Source organism: Dryobates pubescens, chromosome 3, assembly GCF_014839835.1.
Source record: "Dryobates pubescens isolate bDryPub1 chromosome 3, bDryPub1.pri, whole genome shotgun sequence".
In the NCBI taxonomy this organism is placed as follows: Eukaryota; Metazoa; Chordata; class Aves; order Piciformes; family Picidae; genus Dryobates; species Dryobates pubescens.
Genome location: NC_071614.1, coordinates 45917285 through 45939301, shown reverse-complemented (window position 1 = coordinate 45939301; position 22017 = coordinate 45917285). Strand labels below are relative to the sequence as shown.

The following is a 22017-nucleotide window of genomic DNA, read 5'->3' as shown; positions in this document are numbered from 1 at the left end:
AATGAAGTTTAACTCAATGTCATGAAGTATGAGGTGACTCCTCTCCCATGCAGGGCTGTATCACTCAAGCTGGTTTCAGGTCTTTTCTTCTGGAGGATTTGCTGCAGGTACCTACAGGAAGCACTTTGCAGTCATCTGTGAGCACATACCACCATTTCCTTCCTGATTTAGCATGTGGAAGGAGTGCTTTATAAAAGGCAACCTTAGTCTTTCTTGCGGAGTATGACACAGGATAGAGAAGCTTTCTGAGGCCGGCACAACTTGCTGGTGTAAGACACCTAAATTACATAGGATGCAGGTTGTGCTTCCTTTACTTGCCTTAACAAGATTTGTCCCTAGCACCTGGGCAGTGCCTGGGGAGAGATTATGGGTAAGAAAACACAATGGCTCATTTTTTTGTATAATATATATGTATACAGAGAGATTGAGATAATGATTGACGTCCAAGTGCAGAAAGAAGTGGGTAGGGGGATGTATGGGCATGTGGACGTATGGGCATGTGGATGCATGAGTGGGTGGGTTGATGGCTGGATGGCTGGGTGGATGGTTATTCAGTTGGGGCGGGGGTGGATGGGAGTGTGGAGTGGTGCAAGAGCAGGTGGATTGATAAATTGGGAGTTTGAGTGGCTGGATATAAGGAAGTATGGTTTGGTGCATTGCATGGCTGGGTTATATGTGGGTGTATGAGTGCATGGGTTGGTGCATGAATGGAGGGATTGGTTGGTGCATGCATGGGTGGGTGGGTGGGTGGATGCACAAGGTGGTGCACGCATGGATGGGTGCTTAGATGCATTGGCTGACACATACCTGAGTGGGTGGGTGCATTAGTTGATGCATACATGGGTGGGTGCCCAGGCTGGTGCATTCATGGGTGGGGCATATGTGGGCGTCTGAGTGCATTGGGGATTGCACAAACTAGTGCATTCATGGGTAGGTGCATTGTTTGGTGAGTGCATGCATGCATGGGATGGTGCATTCATGGGTGGAGGCTATGTGGGTGTGTGAGTGCACGAGTGGGTGCACAAATACGTTCGTGCTCGGGTGGGTGGATGCACTGGCTGGTGCAGGCACCGGTGGGTGTGTGCCTTGCCTGGCGCAGGCACTGGTGGCAGCGCGGTTTGGGAGACGTGTGAATGGGCGCGTGACAACTAGACAAAGCCGCAGGACAGAGGCTGAGGGCAGGTGTTGGCCCTCTGCTCTCGGTGTAAGCCCGCCCCGCGGCCCCTCACTGCCGGCTCCGTGCCCAGAGCCAGGCGCGGGGCGGCGCGGTGCTGTGGGGGTGGAGCCGGACCCCGCCTGGGCTCGGAGCGCGGGGGGCGGGCGGCGGCACCTGCGGGCCGGAGCGGAGCCCAAGCGGTGCCGAGTGGCGGCCGGGCCCGGATGTAGCCGGTGCGGGAACATGGCGCTGAGGGCGGTGTGACGGCGGCAGCCGAGGTAGAGGCGGCGGAGCAGGAGCGCGGGGACCTGTGCAGGGCACGGGGTGATGGCTGCCTCCCGGGCAGAGCGATACGGGGACCGCGGGCATAGGCTCGACCTTGCGGGTGGGGGGACGCGGCGCTCCCTGGTGCTGCCCATCCTGGCAGTCAGTGCCCGGCTCAGCGGGGCCGGAGCGGGCCGGCGGCGGCCGGGAGACAAAGGCACGGCGCGAGCATCGCCATCCCTACCGGTGTGGAGCGGGCAGAGCCGCGGGGGCTGCTGAAGGCGGCTGGCGCAGGGAGAGCCGAGGGCTCCCGGGCTCCGCTCCGAGAGGTCTTCTTGAGGGTCGGCGTAAGGGGTTTTGCAGTAAATACCTTGCCGGGGTTCTCACAACAGTGTGGGGATTTTGATTGCTTTGAAAGGCATTCTGATTTTTGTCGAGGTGTTTCCAGAAGTTGCTTCCAACTTTGGGTGGCTATCGTGTTCCTTTGGGTTTCACGCAGACAGCAGGTGCCCAGAGCTGTCCAGCTGCTCCTGGCGATGCTCGTGCGCCTGTCTACCTCTGCTCGCCCGGTTTTTTGCATGTAGAGGGTTAGAAATGCCTGCAGTCGACTCCGTTCTCCTTTCTGGATTCATTAGCCACCGATTAGCGCAGCTGAAGAAAACGAGCCGCATAGTGACTGCCATGCTCGAGTGACGCTCCCGCCTCAGACCGGAGGAGAGCTGCTTTATTCTGATTATCGATCAGACCTTGAGAATTGTTTCCCAACCCTCCAGCAGCACGCAGGCTGCCGTTCATCCTCTTTGTTACACACCGACCCTCTGTCAACGGAAAGAAACAATGGAAATTTTTCCCCCTCCCAAATATTCAGTGTTAGAACAAATGGACTGTCATTACCATTAAGGAACAAATTTCCACCGACTTGACAGGGGCTGACAGTGAGACCACCCTGCTGGAAGCCTTTCCCTTCATTGTAGAATCAGTTTTTATATGCTTTAGCTTTTCAAAATGAAGGAAGTGAATTGGTTCCTGTTTTGAGATCGGTCTGTGTGGTCCTTGCTGCACTTAGGTAATCATTGCTCCTAATTTACTTCTTTTATTGTACCGTGAAACTTCAAATGACACTGCTTAGGACTGAAAAAGTCACGCTCCCTTGTCCTGCATGAAAGCTGGTGTTGGGGACAGACCTTATGTTGCATGGAGGATGCATCTGGAGGCACTGGGGAATCACTAAGACTGTCATCTGAAGACGATGCTTCCGATGTGAGGAGCAGATTTAGTGTCACTTGCAGAACTACCTGGTGGAACTGCCTGGCCATCTGCACCCCCGGCAGCAAAGCTGAGCAGAAGCCATGGAAGCTTTTCAGTTTCAAGTTCCCAAAATGGCCCTTTGCATTGCTCATTTCTTCCAGCTGAAGTGTTGCTATTTGTGCTGCATGGTAGTTAGGAATGTGATAATTGCTCCATGGTGAACAGCTGCTCTCCCAGGTTGCAGGTGGGGATGGAGGGAGCTGGGCAGTATGGGGCTAGGCACGGGTTTTGAAGCTGCTGTGCTGGGTAAAGCTTTGGGAGTTACCCATGGTAGCTGCTAGCTGTTTCTCTGGTTTAGTCATGTTTTGTTTTGGATGTTGCTCACTTCAGGTTGATGGAAGGCCTTTGTTCATGAGGGAATTACGTTTTTGTGCTATCAAATATTTTAACTGGAGATAAACTGAGTGAAAACATGGTTTGAATTGAGGGAAAGACTCAGTCTCGTGTTGAGTTTGCTGGAGCTAAACTTTCTTGTGGTTTGAACATTTTTACTAATGGTTTTAATCCAGGTGAAATGGTGCTTTCTAGCAGAGATTAATTTCCATCAGGAGATTTTTTTAATAGCTTCATGCAGAAGCTCCAAGTGCTGTTACTTTTGTAGTTTTTATTTTAAGGAAATGAGAGCTAACAGGTTGTGAGTGTGTGTCATTCAGCTGTAGCATCTTTTGGAATGTACTTAACAGAAGGGCTCAGAGCAGTCATTTCTGCAAAGAAAAGTGGTGGCACAGAGAGGAGACCATGGCAGTCCAGTTGTGGAGAACCTCTTACAAGTTATCAGTGAATTCCCCTGCAGAGCCAGACCTAGTAAATCCTATTGCACATTAAATTCCTTTATTGCTTTGATATGCCTATTTGCTTCCCAGTGGCACTTTGTTGTTCTGGACATCTTCATCAGTCATCAGACATCACGAATACTCAGTAGGTGAATATTTGGCTTCAGTGAAATCTCAGCATTGTGATGGCTGATTCTAACATGGAAATGTATAGCAAGCAAGTTTATAGCAAAGAAAGCTTGCTCACTACTGTCAATTTCTGTTGTCAGTCAACCAAGAAGAAGCTTTTCTTGGTGCTTGTTACGAGTTTTGCCTTGGCAGCATCACCCCTGGGTCCAGATTTGGTACTGAAATAGGGGAGCCAGACTGTTCTTTTTGACATTGGCTGGGGCACGTAACTTGAGTTTGAAGCAGAGGTCAAGAAGGATTCCGGCTCATGTGACTGAAGCCTGAGAAGTGACACTGGCACAGGTCTGTTGCAGGTACTGTGCTGTTTTGGGGAGGTATGCTAAAAATAAGAGAAAAAAGCAGAGCAAAAGAGCACTTGCATCTCCTCTTCTCTGATCATCCTCACATTTGACACTTAAATTCAGTTATTGCTTTGAAGCTGTTGCAATTAAGAATGTGAAGTGTTTGGCATCTGCTTGTTCAAATACATAAATTCACTCTGGTTTTACCGGTTTACTTTGTAAAAGCTGCAAACAGAAGTCTGACGGATTGTGTGTGTTGAAACTGGTAACAGGTGTTTGTGGGTACCAGCAGCTGAAGAGTTTCTGGCATATGCACAAACGTCAAACAAAAGCACTCTTGCTAAATACCTCCTTGGGACATCCTGCTCCTGACATTAGCATCTCTGACTTGTGGTGCTGTTTGGCCATTTTGGAGGTCTTTCTGGAGCTGTCTGGAGCTTTGCTTCTCACTGATGTCAGTGGATTTTGTATGTTGGGTCTGCTGTTGGTGGGGTGGTTAGTGACTGCAGCCAGGCGAAACCAGAAGTGTTGTTATGGAAGCTTTGCGTGGCTGATATCCTTCACACCTGGAGGTCATATGCTTTTCACCATCTTCCAGTTATATACTCCATTTTATTAACCCACTGATTCTAACTACCAAACATTTCCATACAATCTTACTACTCTCAATAGCAATTTGAAGCATGAAAGGTGTTTTATAGATATGTTTGCTCAAAAGATGGTTGCCTCACCCCACTGAGCTTCAGTTGCTATAGTGTATTGTAGCTTCTCAAGAGTCTGATACAGGTTGGTCTTGGTAGGCACTTCATAGGGTAGCTCCCTTCAGATACAAAGCTTTTTGAGACAGCTTCTTCTGTTAATCTCAGCTTCAGCTAGTGATGAGGTGTGTCAGAGCATGACTGCATGAGCTTCATTGTCAAGGGAAGAGAGCTGAAAACTGCAAAGCTTCAGAAACTTCATCAGCTCTGCACCAAAACCCAGTTAATTGTGAGGCCATTTAAAGGAAAAACTCCAAGCATTTAGAGCATATTTCAATATAATGATAGTTAATGTTTAGGTAACTAGTTAAAGCCTTTAATCCATTAGACCACATGGTTCACAATGGACTTTGTTAGTGCTGGTGTTTCAGCCTGCCTTTCATCAAATCCAGCAGGGCTTGGTGTTGGATTTGGAGGGCTGTCCCCACAACCAACAACACATTTTTTTTCTACTTAAAATGAATGTTTTGCCCTTTGTTTAATTTTTTTTTTCCTCCTTTGCTGAACAGAAACAATTCTGAGAGCAGGGCTAGAGCATCAGTTCTAAGACCTTCTGAAGCTTTTGGTTCTTGTGTGGGTCAGCCATGCTAGTTGGAAGCATCCATCTTGCAGCCCTGGCCCAAAATTTTGTCTTTGGGCCAAGTCTTGTGCCTTGAAAGGTTTAAGAATTATCCCTGTCCTGCTTGTGCAGTGACATGAAATGTGTGCTTGTGCTGTGTTGTGCAGAGCCAGCCACAACTGACAAAGTCGGCTATTTTGCAACTCTTCCAACTATGCAACAGTGTAAGAATGCTATAGGTTTTAGAAGGTGCACCTGGTGGTAGTACAAAGATAATGACATTTCAGAGCAGACAGAGCTTGAATAACTTTTAAATTCAAACCAACAAAATAAAATATCTGAATTAAGTTTCACTCCTCCTTTTACAGGCTCAGCTGCTGTTTAATATTTCTGATCTTTCTTTTCACCTAAGCAAAGTTTTTGGTAAAACACAAGCTGTATATGCCAATTAATATTTATATCTCACAAGCCACCAAAGTCAGGGTCCTAGTAGGACTGGACGATGTGCAGAAGTGCAGTAAGATGTGGTTCTCCCCTGGAGAGCTTCTAGCATACAGTGCACCCATCCTGTTTGTGCATATGCCATGTGCTGGGGTAGCAAAAGTGCACAGGAGCGGAGTGGTGTGACTTTCTCAGGGACACACAGTGATGGAGAGCAAAAGTGAAATCCCAGCTCCCATCATTTTCCTTTTGGGCCATTTTGGCTTTGCTCTGCATGCCTGCTCTGCCATTAGAGTTTGCTGCTAGTGAATGCCTCTGCCTGCAGCAGGATGTGCCGCTTTGGTGTCACAGGGGTGGGAGCTTTGATTTTGCTGAACAAAGATGCTATTCAAAAAATAGGTTAAGCCAAAGAACTTGGATGCCAAAAATAGCACTGGAGATTTTGCTTTTTCCAACTGTGTTTTGGATTTATTGTTCCTTGCTTGCAGGCAGCTGGAAGAGTAAGAGAGATTTTTGCTATAGGCAGCTAGAGGCAAGGGAATAGATGATGTAGACCTGTAGGTCACCTCCAGTGGAGGAAAACCACAAGTCAGATATCATGGTAATGCAGAATAACAAGGTAAATAAAAATGTGCCATGTCACTAATCTCTTTTGTTAGCAAAAGTTTTGTTACTTTCCTAGCTGTTAAGGTACTGTAGAATGGGAATGAGGGAGTGATCTCTGGTGACCAGAGAGATGACAAATGCCAACAAACAAAAACTACAACAAATGAATGCCACAAGAATTATTCTGGCAGTAGTCCCTATAAACCTTTTATTGCTACATGCTCTGCTGCATGTGAGTAATTTGCTCTTCTCAAACTGTCAGCAGTAAAATCTGTGCTGCAGCTTTCCCTCTGCCTTTGTACAGGTTGGTTGAGTGATAGTTGTTAAAACTGAAGATTTCTTTCCTGGGATTCTCCATAGAATTCTTCATATCATTAAGTTAAACTCCAGCTTTTCCATTTCCTGGGTCAGATGCATGCACAGGGGACAGAGCTAATTACTTGCAATGCAGCTATTTAAGGTGCTAGGCTGAGCTTGGAGCTAGAAGTCAGGAGGCACTGTGGCTTTAATCTGTGCTGTGCTGCTCACTGAGCCACCTCTAAGTAGTGATTTAACTTCTGTGTGCCACTGCTTCCCTCTAGGTAACACGAGGGATTATGGTAATTGCTTTTGAAAAGCACTTTCAGGTGTTTAGTTGTTGTTTTGTTGGTGGTTTTTTTTCACCCCCTCTCTGAAGGTGCAGAGCTATCTGGTCCTGGGCTGAACAGGCTTGATCTGTTCTTGGAGGCTTTTGGTAGGATTATGAAGACAATTATTATTACCTCCTTGGGCTGTTCAGGCCACATAAACACATTTAAAAGATACTTCTACATGCTACTCACAGAAGGGCTCTTCTGAATGACAGAAATGAGTTATGCTTCAACAAGTTTTTGAACTTTTCATGAAATATAAGTAAAATGTCAGAATGCTTAAATGGTTTATTGTTTCAACCAAAAATTGTCTTGGACACAGGAATCTGGGCTTGCAACTATTAAACCTATCTCTACCTTAAGTGTAAAGATCTCAAAGGCAACAGATTTGCTGCATTTCTCATAGGCTTTGTAGGATATTTGTGGTTTATAGCAGGGTGATTTTCTAGGCTGAAGAAGTAGGAAGGTTTTTCTGAGAGCAAAGTGAGCACAAAGCAAATGTGCCCTAAGCTGTGTGCCTCTTAGCCCAGAATTTGAAGCATGCAGGAAAGACTAATGGAACATGAATTTCGTCTCTCTGTTGCACACACTGGGACATTGCTTTTCCAAATCGCAAAACTTCTTCCTATTCATGCTTTGTGTCACTGGGGAAGAACAATGCAAAGGCAGAAATGTCTGTGGCTGAACTGCAGCTGAGACCGAAGCATTAATGCAGAAGTTGTTTATGGAGCACAGTGCTGTTAGTGGGGTGGCTGGTGGGGAGGCGCCATCTGTGCCATGAGGTGTACTGGCAGGGTTTGGGGAAGCAAGCAGCATTACTGAGGATTTTATGTTGGAAACAACATTTAGTGTGCTACTGGAAAACACTCTAGTGCCAGGATAGCTGCAGTCTACACACTGGGTCCTCCTGGGTTTTATACAGGGGTTTGAAATGATGTAGCCTAAAGACAGGGAATACATTGCATATTCCCAGCACTAGGGATGTAGGCTGGTAAGTGTGTGTTGAGAGGCCTGGCTGCCATTGCAGCTTAATGTTGCTATGATGGTTGCAGGTGGTGTTTACTTTTGAAGTTCTTCTTCTCTGTTCTGACATTTTTAGGACAGTAAATGAAGGATAAGAAGTAGAAAAGCAGACAGAGGACAACCCCCTGCCCGTGTATGTCTGTAATTGCATTTGTGTGGCTTGATGGAAAGAGCCCCATCCTACTAGAAGTCAGGGATGGGCTGGCAATGAATAAAAGTAGTTACTGCCAATAGCTCTCATGCCAAAACTGGGTATAGATGATAGGGCTCAACTTAACACAGATGGTGTAATGCATACCTTAAGGACTGCTCTGGGGATACACGTGCAAAGCTGCCTGCCTTGTATGCCACAGAGGATTTATTCCTAGGAATGAGATCGAAGGAACCTTCACTTGGGTGGAGGTCAAAGCTGAGTCCTGATCCTGGAAAGAAAAATGCTTTACTGAGGCAAGGCTATTATTAGGGACACCAGCATGTCCCTTGTTTTTCATTGTATTGGAGATAAAATACCAACATTACTGAAAAGGCAACATCCATCCCACATCTATGCTTTACTTACCCATTCTCTTTGAGGACCAGCTCTTATCACTTTGGGGATTCCCTGGGAGAATAAGTGGAGCTTTTTCACGTAATTGGGAAGTACAAGGCATGAAGTAAATAATTCAAATGCTGATGCAGAGTGTTGGTGGCTGAAAAGTGACTTACAATGTCTTAGCAGGCTAATGACACCTGGATTTTTCCCCTCTTTTTGGGCAGAGGAATGTGGAACGTACTACCAACTGGCAGGGCTGCTTCCTTCCAAGGTTTGCTATAGTATACTCAAGGTAAAGCCAGAGCTCCTTTCTTCATGGACAGTGCAATTTGAATCGGGATATCAACAGTGGCACAGACCTCTGGGACAGTGCAATGTGAGAAGCCTGGACCTCTGTGGCTCGCATTTATTATAAACTGCTTGAAAAGGTATTTTGGCTTTTTCCTGAGTACCTGGTAGGACTTGAGCCACACTATTTTGTTATGCAATGACCTGATACTGCTGCACGTTAAAGCATTTGTGGTTGTGTTTGTTCCATAACTTTTGCCGTTTTTATTCTAGCATAATTTCTCTTCCTGTTTCTTTGGTATTTTACTGATGTAACAGCACCTTGCTATTTCTCTTCAGTTTCCAATTCTGTGTAAGAAAGAGTCAACTGCCCTGATTTAGCTAGAAATGAAACTGCAGGTATTTTTTGGATGTATTTTATGGGAAAATTGGTGATAATTGCTAACTAATGTCTTTTGAAGACTTTAAAAAAAAATTGGTAAAAGGCTCTCAATCTGTCAATCAAGACAAAGATTGGATAATGCAAAATCTCCCTGACAAGTTTCTTTTATTATATTAGGCATCTGTTTGCCTCTGCAAATGTGAGCTACTCAAAGTCTGTGCTTTAGTGTTTACTTTTCCCGTCCTTTCTCATGATTACTTAAATAGTAATAGTATACCCGTACAGCATAGCCAAACAGATATTTTCCTCAAAGATTATTATAAGGTATAATTAAGTGTATAATACAATAGTATGCTTTAACATTTTTCCAGTCTCTTGCCCTGTCACTCCATGATGCACCCACCTGACCTTGCTGAAGCCAGCAATCAGCCTTGGGTCTGGCTCTGAAATATGCAGTCTGGCTTTATGAAGAGTGTGCTAAAGCCAGACAAGTGTGAAACTCCCAGTTGCCTGAACTGTTATCCTTATGGACTACTTTTCAAGATTTTCACCTGTAACACCTGTAGGTTTGCCTTATTTCCTTTTAAAATCAATTTGGAAAGCAGATTGGAGGGGTTTTTTTGGTGTTCTTATTTCTTTTTTTTCCCCCAATTCCCTTATTTCAGAGGCATGGAGTTTTCAGAGAAACAGTTAAAAGAGCAAGAGTTTATAATAAAAGCAGATACTGAGCCATGCCAAGCAGTGTCTCTCCACAGTACTGACAGCTTTTTTTCATGGTTCTGGATTTAAAGCACCGTGAAACAGAATCTATTTCAACTCCAGGCCCTGCAGGCGTTGCATGTAAAGCATCACAAAATAGAACAGTCTTCCTTCTCAGACCCTTCCCCTACCTCCCAACAATATTCGCATCTTGAAAACCATTGCCTTCCATGCCGCCAAGAAGAGAGACCTGGGTCTATTTAGAGTCATAGAGGTTTTTACAACCTAAGATCACCATGGTGATTACACCATGTCCCGAAGTGCCATGTCCACACATTTCTTAAGCACCTCTAGGGTGGAGAGAAGACTGAGAAGGGATCTTGCCAATATCTAAAGGGCGTGTGTCAAAGAGGAGGGGACCAGTCTCTTTTCAGTGGTTGCTGGTGATAGTACAAGGGGCAGTGGGCACAAACTGGAACACAGGAAGTTCCACCTAAACATAAGGAAAAAAACTGACCTGAGGGTGATAAAGTAGTGGAACAGGCTGCCCAGAGAGGTTGTGGAGGCTGCTCTGGAGACTTTCAAAACCTGCACGGGCATGTTCCTATGCAAGCTGCTGCAGCTGCACTAGCTTTAGCAGGGGATTTGGACTAGGTGATACCCAAGAGTGGCTTCTAACCCCTACCATTCTTTGATTCTGTGAGCTGTAGAAGGATCCACTGCTCAGGCTGGGCAGAGAATTGAAAACCACTTTGGTGGGTTTCCTGCTGGGAGAGGAAGTACCAGTGCCAGCACTGTGAAAAGACCAAGTGTGGTATTGATGTTGATATAAATAATGCTAAGAATTGCCATGATGTTATAGTAAAGCATTGCAATCATCATGGCAAATGATGAGGGAAAATTGCAATACAGAAATAACATTCTTCCTTGGCCCTCAGATAAATCAAAGCTTAGCCCTTAATCTTGCATTGCTTGCTAGCCCAGAACATAAATCCAAGGGTTTATCATTAAGCTTAACAGGCCATAAAATCTGGGCTATTTTGGAGGTAGTTGCAGAGATTTGCAGCCCAAGCAGGGAACGGGCTCTAAGCTGCTGGGCCTTGTGTAGCTAGGTAAATAGCAAGCTTCAAATAATGCTGTAAAGCTATCAAATGTAATAACTAATGCAGCCAGGCAAGCGTTCGGGGAGGGGAGCCTCGCTGCTGATAAGCTTGCTGATAATGACCATAGGAGACCCCAGTTTAGAAAGGCCTTTTACTAACAAGTTGAAGTCCTTTTTGCTCTACTGGACATCAGGTATGTGCATCCAGGCTGGTTCACCCAGAGCCCTTTCGTTTCTGCACAGCAATGTTTTCTGCACTGCACGCCTGAGAGAGCAAGTGGCACAAGCCAGAAATGCAGCAGCAACTGACAGCTCACTTTGTCATTGCAGTTTAAGTATTTATGACAGTGCTTCACAGTGTGCCAGTAAATGAGTGATAGCATATTATGTAATAGTAATAAAATTGTAGGAGACTTTGCTGCTGCCCTTTGCTAGTAAATCTTTGCTGCCATCCGTAGCAAGGCCATGGAAAGGCCATACCTCAGTTATTCTGTGTGAAATAGGAATTAGCTGTGTATTGTCATGGGTAACCACGAGGGGTTTAAAACTGCACTCCATCTTTAGTTCAGGCAAGACTTTGGTTCAGGTCAGATACGTGTGAAAACTTGTGGCTCTAGATCTGCAAGTACGTAGCAGGTCTTTGGTGGTGGTAAAGGTAATGGCTGAGGAATGGGTCCCTTATTGAGGGGGGAGGCAGGAGGGGTTATGAATCATGAGGATTGTTTTTGTTAATTAACAGTTCAAAGTAATTTTTTGTTTAAGAGTTGTAGAGTATCGATTACCATTTGTACTGTACTGCTCCAGAGAGAGGGGAATCCTAAGGATATCATGTGCAGAGTCAGTTGCGCCTGGACTGAAAATACCTGTGTTGAACTGAAGTTTGGGATGGATGGCATACCTTCTGGGGAAATTTACTGGAAAATGCTGACAATGGAAGCAGAAACCTAATTAGAGTTGGGGGCAGCCAAAGGAGTTAACTGTAGGCTAAATAAGAAGGTAGCCCATCAGAGGAGGATCAGAGCGCGCTCTGCCAATAAAACCCAGCCGTGGAAGCACATTGTGTGAACGGGTGAGAAAAGCCACTAGCATGAACGCTGAACAGGCTCTATAGGCGGGTGGAATGCAGGTCAAAGTGCAGGGGCTGAGGGCTGTGCAGGACTTTGGGTAAATTCTTCACACAGTCATGGGGTGATTAAATGTGCAGCAGATACCAAATTAGTTATATGATGTATATTCATGTTTACAAAGAGCAATTGCTCAATGATCAAGTCTGCTACCTCAGCCTTTACCAGTAAGGATGCCAAGTGGGAAAGTGAGACCTGCCAAAATCACAAAGTAACAGTAGAAGTTGCTGACTTTACATATACAGGGAGCTCTAATTATGTATGCTGTTTCATACACAATATTGAGACTGGTGCAGCAGTTGTTTCCTCTTTTCCTGTTTCTCCGCATCCACTGGTGGAAAATTCCAGCAGGAGTGAGGCGAGTGTCCCCAGACTCACAGGGCCAAACAAGTTCTTATGGGGTGAGACACAAAGCCAGATGTGTTTCCAGGTCTGTCAGCTCCCACAGTTCAGCCTTTCCATAAGTTCACATTTCTTGGAGGCTCTGCTGGAAGATCTGGAAGTGGTTTAGTTAATTTGGTGCAGTTTGAAGATCAGAAGCTGTGGTAGAGCTTTGTTGCCTTGCTAGGGACACCTGGTGCGTTACCTTCCTTTATTGACCCCAGTGCCTCTGCCCAGTAAAGCTTTGATCTCAATGCAATAATTCTGCAAACACTTCTGTAGATTTCAGACCTCAGGAGGCTACTGGGCTCTTGCCTTTTAGGCAGTCTGGAATCAGGCCCTGAAAATCTCCTTGTACATTTGAGGAAGATGGTGGATGGACATACGTGGGTTTGAGTTCTGTGTGATGAGTGTTATTGCAAGATGTGGCTGGGTCTCAGCTCACTTCTGTAACTTATCAAGCAGTTCTAAACAGGCCTGTCAGCCTGACCTCAGTGTCAGGCAAGATTATGGAACAGGTCATCTTGAGTGCAATCACACAGCACTTACAGGATGGCCAAGGGATCAGGCCCAGCCAGCATGGATTTAGGAAGGGCAGGTTCTGCCTGACCAACCTGATCTCCTTCTATGATCAGATGACCTGCCTGGTGGATGTGGGGCAGGCTGTGGATGTAGTCTACCTGGACTTCAGCAAGGCCTTTGACACTGTCCCCCACAGCAAACTCCTGGCCAAGCTGTCAGCTCATGTCTTGGACAGGAACACACTGCGTTGGGTTAGGAAGTGGCTGGAGGGCTGAGCCCAGAGAGTGGTGGTGAATGGTGCCACAGCCAGCTGGTAGCCAGTCACTAGTGGTGTCCCCCAAGGATCAGTGCTGGGCCCTATTCTCTTTAACATCTTTATTGATGATCTGGATGAGGGCATTGAGTCCATCATCAGTAAATTTGCAGATTACACCAAGCTGGGGGCAGGAGTTGATCTGCTGGAGGGTAGAGGGGCTTTGCAGAGGGACCTCGACAGGCTGGGCAGATGGGCAGAGTCCAAGGGCATGAGATTGAACACATCCAAGAGCCGGGTTCTGCACATTGGCCACAACAACCCCATGCAGAGCTACAGGCTGGGGTCAGAGTGGCTGGAAAGCGGCCAGGGAGAAAGGGACCTGGGGATACTGGTTGATGGTAGGCTGAACATGAGCCTGCAGTGTGCCCAGGTGGCCAAGAGGGCCAATGGCATCCTGGCCTGTATCAGGAGCAGTGTGGCCAGCAGGAGCAGGGAGGTCATTCTGCCCCTGTACACTGCACTGGTTAGGCCGCACCTCGAGTCCTGTGTCCAGTTCTGGGCCCCTCAGTTTAGGAAGGAGGTTGACTTGCTGGAACGAGTCCAGAGAAGAGCAGCAAAGTTGGTGAGGGGTTTGGAACATAAGCCCTACGAGGAGAGGCTGAGGGAGCTGGGGTTGCTTAGCCTGGAGAAGAGGAGACTCAGGGGTGACCTTATTACTCTCTACAGCTACCTGAAGGGAGGTTGTAGACAGACTGATGTTGGTCTCTTCTCCCAGGTGGCCAGTACCAGGACAAGAGGACACAGTCTCAGGCTGCGCCAGGGGAGGTTCAGGCTAGATGTTAGGAAAAAGTTCTATACAGAAAGAGTGATTGCCCTTTGGAATGGGCTGCCTGGGGAGGTGGTGGAGTCGCCATCATTGGAGGTGTTTAGGAGATGTCTTGATAGGGTGCTTGGTTGCATGGTTTAGCTGATTAGGTGGTGTTGGATGGTAGCTTGGACACGATGATCTTGAAGGTTTCTTCCAACCTGGTTTATTCTATTCTATTCAAACCTCCCTGAAGTTTGCTTTGTTCCTCTTATGTTTCTCTTTTTGAAGGCATTGACTGTTTCAGAATTTTACTGCTTTATATAAGTTCATTTTCCTCCTCATCACTCTTCTCCTCTGCCCCAGTTACTAAAATCTCTCCCCAGTGCGTCATCTTCATCAGCAGCACTCTCGTCTGTGGGCTGAAAGCAGAGCACACTTGGGAAGAAGAAACGACCCTGAGCCTCCCTTAAGTTTTCAAGTGGCTGGAAGTTGTTTGCCGATCAAAGGCGGCTCACCAAAGTCTCTTCTGCTCTTTGCTTCTTCTATCCTTTATCTGGCAGTGCTTTCTATCTACTCCCAGCTGGCAGAGCTCACCCCACGGGCTCTCTGCTGAAATGAGAGCAGCTTAGCATTTCCAGATAAAAGGCACCATCAAGTGCCCTGGTGTATAAATATCAGCTGCAAAATTCCTACAGTCAGGCTGCTAGGTGACTTCAGGAATATGGCAAGCACTTGAGCACTTTGGTAGGTAGGAAAGAGATGGGAGAGTAAGGAATTTTGGGCAGATAGGTAAGACAGAGCGGAAAATGCATGATTACGAAGCTCAGCTGAATTGGCTGGTGAGAAATGGTCATTTTGATTGCTCCAGTAATCAAGTCATGTTTTTCAGGAGAGTTATGAGTAACTCTTACACATGGAGTTTGGAGCTCTTTCAAGTTTGGAGGTCAGGCATCAACTGATCCTATCTTTCCCCCAACTTTTCAAGCTGGACAAAGCCTCGGGCAACCTGCCTTGGTCCTGCTGTGAATGGGGGTCACAGGGACTCCTTCAGCCAGGGTGAGTGTGTGACATTGGTGTTTGGAAAGAGGATAAAACCGAACAAGAATATTTGGGTCAGTGCCAAAGACGTATTAGGAGTGACAAATTTGCTTTAATGTAATCTGGGCTTGATCACTGGTGTTGACTTTACTGAAGGCTTCCAGGTCCAGTGAAGGGGTTGATCTAGATAAATGTATTTATTTTCCTGCTTTTCATTTTCCCATGGACATATATACTAGTGGATCTTAAGTGCATAGCAAGAAACAAAAGAAAGGGGACAGATTAAGTGACTGCTGCGAGGTTAATTATTCCATAACATTTCAGCTTGTATTTTTGAACCTACAACTTTGAATGGAGTGTTCAAAATTATCTTTGAAATGGCCATCTTTCCATCTAATTTAAAGTAATTCAACTTTACAAGAAGCAATTATGCTGCACACTAACACATGAAAAGACATGGCAACATGAGAAAACCTGATTATTCAAGCAGTCTTTCTGACATAAAATAGCTAACTCATCTCCCCACTTCAGTCCTTGGGTGCTGTTGCAAATATCCTCCTGTAAGATGGCTTCATTCTTGATACAGTGGCAGACTGCTGCTTATCACTAATTGCTCTCTGTGTCATCACAGTGATGGTCTGGCAGTTAAGAAATTTTCTCTTTTGTCTCTGTAGCGCTTCTTGCACTCACTGCTGGTGTTTATCCTGTTCTGCAACCAATGAATGCTTTGTGCAAGGAATGGCATTTGTGTCCTGCTCTTCTGCTTCTCTGGCCATTATCCTTGAGGCCATCAAGTCTTGATGTTCTGGAGGAATCTAGATGTCAGTGGGGGTTTTTTTTGCCAGAGAGTGGGGTCTGTTTGCAGGTGTCTTTATTTGTGTGGAGGTCTTTGATGTGTTCTGGTCCAAAAACTAAAGAGGGGTGGGAATCTGCCAAAATACAGGAACTTCTCTTAAAAAACAAAACAAACAAAAAACCCCTCCAAACCCCACGACAGAACAACACCAAACCAATTCTCAGAGTTTGTATTTTCTTTTTACGTTTTGCAAGCCACCGTAACTAGTGCAGTGTTGCAAATGAAATCCTGTAATGAGCAAATGGAAGGCCAAACAAATGTATTGTTAGTGTACTGAAATCTTAATTCTCTAATGAAATGGGGTTTTATTAGTCCAATTCCACTTACTACAGAAAAAGAAAGAAATCCCACTGCAGAAGTCATCTCTAAGTTAAATAGTAGTAGTAAATTGTAGTGAGGTGGAGGTTGGTCTCTTCTCCCAGGCAACAAGAGGGCACAGTCTCAGGCTGCATCAGGGGAGGTTTAGGCTGGAGGTTAGGAGGAAGTTTTACACAGAGAGAGTGATTGCCCACTGGAATGGGCTGCCTGAGGAGGTGGTGGGGTCGCCATCGCTGGGGGTGTTCAGGGCGAGGCTTGACAGGATGCTTGGTTGCATGGTTTAGTTGATTGGGTGGTGTTGGATGATAGGTTGGACACGATGATCTCGAAGGTCTCTTCCAACCTGGTCTGGTCTATTCTATTCTATTCTATTCTATATCACTAAACACATATGTGCCCTTCTGTGCTCACCCTTCCACTGCACCGTGGGGAAACAGTGGAGTGGCACAGGGGTAAGTGATTGAGTTTTCTTTTTGTCTCCTTTTTTGGCAGGTGTATCTGTCTTTTTGTACTGTATGTCAAAGCCTGCCCAAAAATGGAGATACAGCCAGCAGAGGTTTAATTCAAATTCAGCCATATAGAGTGAGTTTTGCAGGTGGAAATTGCTGTTTTATGAGGCCTATTTTCCAGTTAGCCTTACTCACCTTTCTGCAAATTTGCAATGCCTCTTCTCCAATGAGGCATTTCTGCTGCCAGTCCTGACTGGTCTTACTATTAACAGCAACAAAAAAGGGGCAGTGAGTCATCATTGCCCTGCACTGCTGCCAGGCGAGCACAGTGATGATGGTGGCATTTATTCTTCCTTGCTGGAAGGTGTGGGTGATGGAGGTTGGTGGTTTCATCCACTGGTCTGCATTGCCATGTTACATCCATGTTTACTGTATATAGAGCATCTTAAAGACATAAGGTTCTTGTTTGTTACTCTCTTTGCTACGCCAGAACCTCATTTTGCCAAGATCTGCATTTCTTTGACTATTAGTGCGATATGCTCATGCTGTGTTGCCTGTGTGGGATGTCATCCTGTAAGATAAGAGATCTTCCCTCAGTGCAGCATTCTGTGTCCCGGCTTAGGAGTCCCCCTAATACTGTGCCACGATTCCTCTGCACCAAACAATTGCACCACCATCATCAATATTTCATTCCCCATGGAATGCCTGCTTGTTACTACTCTCTGTACAAGTGTTACTGGTATGTACAAAAATAAACCACCTGGTCAGTAGAAAACTTGCTGCTACGCATAAACAAGATACAGAAAACCCCCAGGCAGGGGCAGCCAGAGCCTGATCCTCAGCAGAGTTGGTTCCTACCATCTCATCAGCAGCCCATCCTCAGCAAGACTTGACCTGCTCCAGGAGTTTGCTTGAGTCCCTGTTGTTCAAACCTCATCCAGAACTGTTATTTCATCCATATTTTCAGTGCTTCAGAGAATTGTACTGTGATAATTAAACTGGAAACAAAGAAAAAAGCCCGAGTCACACATCAGCCCTAAATTCTGCTTGCAGGCTCCTCTCCCTCCTTATACTGTTGATACATCGGTGGACTGCAGCTACTGAGTCCCTCCATGGTGTTTCCCAAATGTGATGGATCCTGAAGGGTGCAGAAGGTTGTCCCAGAGTAAGATCATAGTTTTGTGAGGCTCATCTGTTCAGGATATGTTTAAGCAAATGCAATATTCATAATTCTAGATAAAATTAAGGGGGAGGAGGGAGTGGTTTCACATTTTGAATGCAAACATTTAAAACAGATGCAGCCCGCTGGGAAGCATCACATTAAATTGCACATCTCTTTAAAAGAAAAGAACATTCATTTCACTCAAGTCTACAATATGAAAGATTAGGAGTTAAGAGACATTTTTCACCCACTTTGAAAGTAAATGTATTTTAATTCTTTGGTGCAGCTGCTCCTTTTAGTCTCTGGAAAGCCTTCCTTGTGCTTTGGGCAATGGAAAGATTTCAGCTGAGTGCTAATCCAGTTTAAGATGCCAAACTTCTTTTCTACTCATCTAGAAGGTGGTGGGAAAACCTTCCTTAAATGTGGGACTGTCTTTTATTTCAACACACCACTGTTTTGGGGAGATCTGTTGTAGCCCCACCATCTTAGAATTACTTGTGCAGAGCAAAGTAGGAATGTGAAAATTTCATGCTGTTTGAGGATAGATGTATCAATGTAGGATGACATGGAATCACCTGGTTTCCTTTTTTCTCCCCTTATCAGTATAAATATCTAGTAGTGCCTACATTAAAAACAAAATAAATAGTCAAAACAAGCTAGGACCTGTGAAAGAGGCTCATGGCACTGATTATATTGCTGAGGCAGCTAAGAGCCATGGTGCAGTGCTCCTATTGGCTGCTTGTCACAAATGGGTATTTGCTGGAGTTACTGCACCAGCTGCCCCTTATTCGGGAGTGGTAAATCATTCTGCAGAATGAGTTAAATTGAAGATGCTGGTAAATTAAAAATACCAAAATTCTGGGGAGTCTGGTGTTGCCTGAGCTTTGTTACTACCCATTGACCGTAGGAGGAATTGCTGAGGGCTTGCAACATCAAATATCAGCTCTGGAGGAGTTTGGCTGGAATAGCTACAGGATTTTGCTGTCTTGTCACTGCTGTTGTGCTGATATGATCTGCCTGGAGGACTTCCCTCTCCTAGTTCTTGCTGCTTTGAGGAAAGCTCTGGGTAGAGTTTTTCTCTTCCTTATTCCTTTTCTCTTTGCTCATGAGAGTATTGAGCTTGCTTATCTTGAACTCATTATTGCTGCCATACCATTTCAAGTATCTCAGCCATGCCCATAATACGCTATCTTAGCCATTATTCTCTAGAAGTAATCTTCCTTTTTTTAATTATTTTTTTTTTATACAACCAGCACTGCAGTCTGAGCACTTTTCCAATAGTAACTCATATTTAATGACTTACTAAGTTATATCTAAGTCACAGTTTCCCAGTGGATGTTCTGAGCTTGTTTCTTACTGAAAACCATCATCTAAATTCAAATCGGGAATTAACAGTTCTGCAAATGACATTTGCCCCTCTGCAGAAGGACTGGCATTAATCCCATGCACTACAGGGACAGCATTTCAAGCCCTTTGCAATACTAAGGACTAAGACCCTACATTGGGAGCCATGCTTAAACATGTCAGAGGGTGCTGTATTAGTACATGGGTTTCCCTTACAGTTGAGGAGAAGACGTGGTGATCCACAACACTTTCCTGTGTCACTTGGCCCCAGAGTTAGTAGCTGCAGACTGTTCCTGAAACTTTGCCATGCTGGAAGGGGCAGGGGGCCTTTGCTGGCAGAGGAATTGGGTCCCTGTTGCACAGTGCTAAGGGAACTGATCTGGTGCTGGCAGAAACGGATCTTTAGGCTGGAACTTTCAGCTCTTACTAAATTCTGTTCAGAATGATCTGGTTCCTGTAGGGCTTTCTGGAAATCCCCAGCTTAATTTTTTTGCCTCCTTACTGGTTGTCATCAGCAGTTTGTGGTGTTTGCGTTGCTACAATTCTCACAAAACCCATTGTGCTGAGCACAGTGAGCAGGTTGGAGAGTATCCATCCCTTCCTTCTACTCCTCTGTAGGGTAGCGTGTGGCCTTGGCATAAAAACTGTGAAGTGAAGCTCAGAGCAGAAGCTCCAACATCCTGCTGCTCAGAAAAATTTAAACCCAAAGCAGATCTGTGATTAAATACTTTTGAAACATTGCAAACACTGCAGGAGCTCAGCCACCTCTGCAGCATGTTCTGTTACCTCTGTCATAAAATTTGGATAAATGCACTGGGTAAACTGTTGCACTGTTACCTGATAGCCACCTATATTTTAAAGTTGAGATTTACTGGGGAAAAGGTAGAAACACATTTCAGTGCACTGTGAGAGCTCACCACGAGACTGGCATGGTTTTTTGGTCCTTGTAAAGCTGCTGCTCAACATGAGAAAATATCTCCCTGTCATTTAGAGAACAGGCAAAGGAAGCTGTCTAGTATCTGAGATTAAAGTATGTGATTATTTAATCATCATTTAGTTAATGACAATGAGCAAGTGTTTTGCAAAATGAGCTCTTAAAATGAATCTCTAAACAGATCTTGGTGCTGCACTGCTGAAGTGGGAGTGCGAAGAGTAGCCTGGCTGGTCTCAGGGAAGGCTCCCTGGATCTGTTTCTGAGGGTTTGAGCTCAGCCAGGAGTTCGGGGCAAATCTGGCTAAGTTACGAAGCAACCTGTACTGAGGTCAGGTGTGGGGATGTAGCTTCAAGGGCTTCTTAACTCATAACTGTTATTTCTTATGCTTCACCAAGGTTTTTCCAGCATGGATATGTTATTCTTTCTTTTTTTTTGTCTGCTTTAAAACTTGTGAGAGTGTCCTGACAGAAGAGCAGCCAAACAATCTTGTTTTCCTTTGTTAGCTATTTTTATTTTACCTGGATCATTACTCATCAAAGAGCACTGCTGTTGCTTGAAATAAACATGTTTAAACATTAATAAGAAGCATTAAAGATGCTGGGTTTGATGCTGCATGGGAAAACATTGGCTGACTCACGGAGGAGAAAAAAGGTAGTGCAAATGTGTTTTACTTTCTGTGTTTTAATATCTCTTGATAATTACTTTGCAAATGGGAAAGCACAGAAGGGAAATAGCTGCAATCATCCACACATAACATTGCCTTGACAAAAAGCCCAAGTGAGCCAGCAAAGGTCCAGCTAATTCCCAGCAGCAGCAAAAAGTGGTTTGTGAGGGTGCACCTCAGTCTGCCCCAGGTCTGCCAAACGTACGTTGAAGGCTGCCAAGTCAGGTGGCATTGCCCTTGTCGGTGGTTAGTGCTACATTAAGATAATTTAGAGCATCTCTTTTTTAAAATTAGCTATTTTAATTTCAACTGCATTGAAATCCTCAAATAAAATTGGAGTGTGAAAATGCCACTCACATTTCCAAATTTCTTACAGAAACTGACTTTTGAAAGGAAGATTTATTCTATTTTTATATGGCTGGGGATGTTACAAACTTATCCTGGTGCCCCCTATCCAGGTGAGACGCTGGATTTATCACTTCACATAGATTCAGAAAGTCAATCCAGAAGTGACTGTTGAATCATCTTTGTGTGTTCTTTAGTGTTTCATGAGCTGCTCTGTTTCCACCCACTTGTCTCAGCACAAGTTGTGCTGTGTCTGACTCTGCTTCCTGTGCAGGAAGATGTCCAAGCTTCATGTGGCATCTCCAAGAAATTAAATGTTTGCTGCTCTACTTGATAGCCTGTTTGAGAGTTTAATGATTCATAGCATGAAAGTACTTTTCTTGTTGGCTATTCCTTGCCTTCAGCTTTCAGCTAGTTATTCCTTTTATTCCTTATTGCAAAGATAACAAAACCCTTTTTGCCTTTTGTACTGTTTTCCTTTGTGAAGGGAGTTTTACACTATATTAAAGTTACTTCTCAGTCTTCTTTAGACAACCTTAGCAGATTGAGCACCACATTTCTCATTATAAGATGTTTTTCTCCCATCCAGAAATTTTTACAGCTGTATCCCGTGTCCTTTCCCGTTTTTCAACATCTTCTTGCTGAGGCTGATCCCAAAGCTATTCCAGGGTCCATCTCATCAGCTTCAACATAAGGGGGTGGTGGGGGGTGGTAGAATTGCCTCCCAGCCTGAGGGTATTGCATTTCCATTTTACATGGATGTGGCTTAATCAGACTATCCCCTGTAACATGGGGTGGTTGTGCTCTGGTCTCCTGAATAATTTTA

At 45.1% G+C, this 22017-nt stretch overlaps 1 protein-coding gene across 4 annotated transcripts in view; it reads left to right on the top strand.

Moving 5' to 3' along the window:
- The window catches only part of PAK5 (p21 (RAC1) activated kinase 5), a 186562-nt gene that overhangs the window by 87196 nt on the left and 77349 nt on the right, over nt 1–22017 (top strand). Inside the window, exon 1 of one of the 4 annotated variants that reach the window (XM_054180094.1) lies at nt 912–930. The exons of 1 other annotated variant lie outside the window; for it this stretch is intronic. In XM_054180094.1, the coding sequence (XP_054036069.1) occupies nt 927–930 (4 nt within the window). In that variant the 5' untranslated portion in view covers nt 912–926. Of the gene's footprint in view, nt 1–911; nt 947–1317; nt 1435–22017 lie in introns of those variants that run through there. 2 more of the 4 variants (XM_054180097.1, XM_054180096.1) reach the window with 2 other exon arrangements.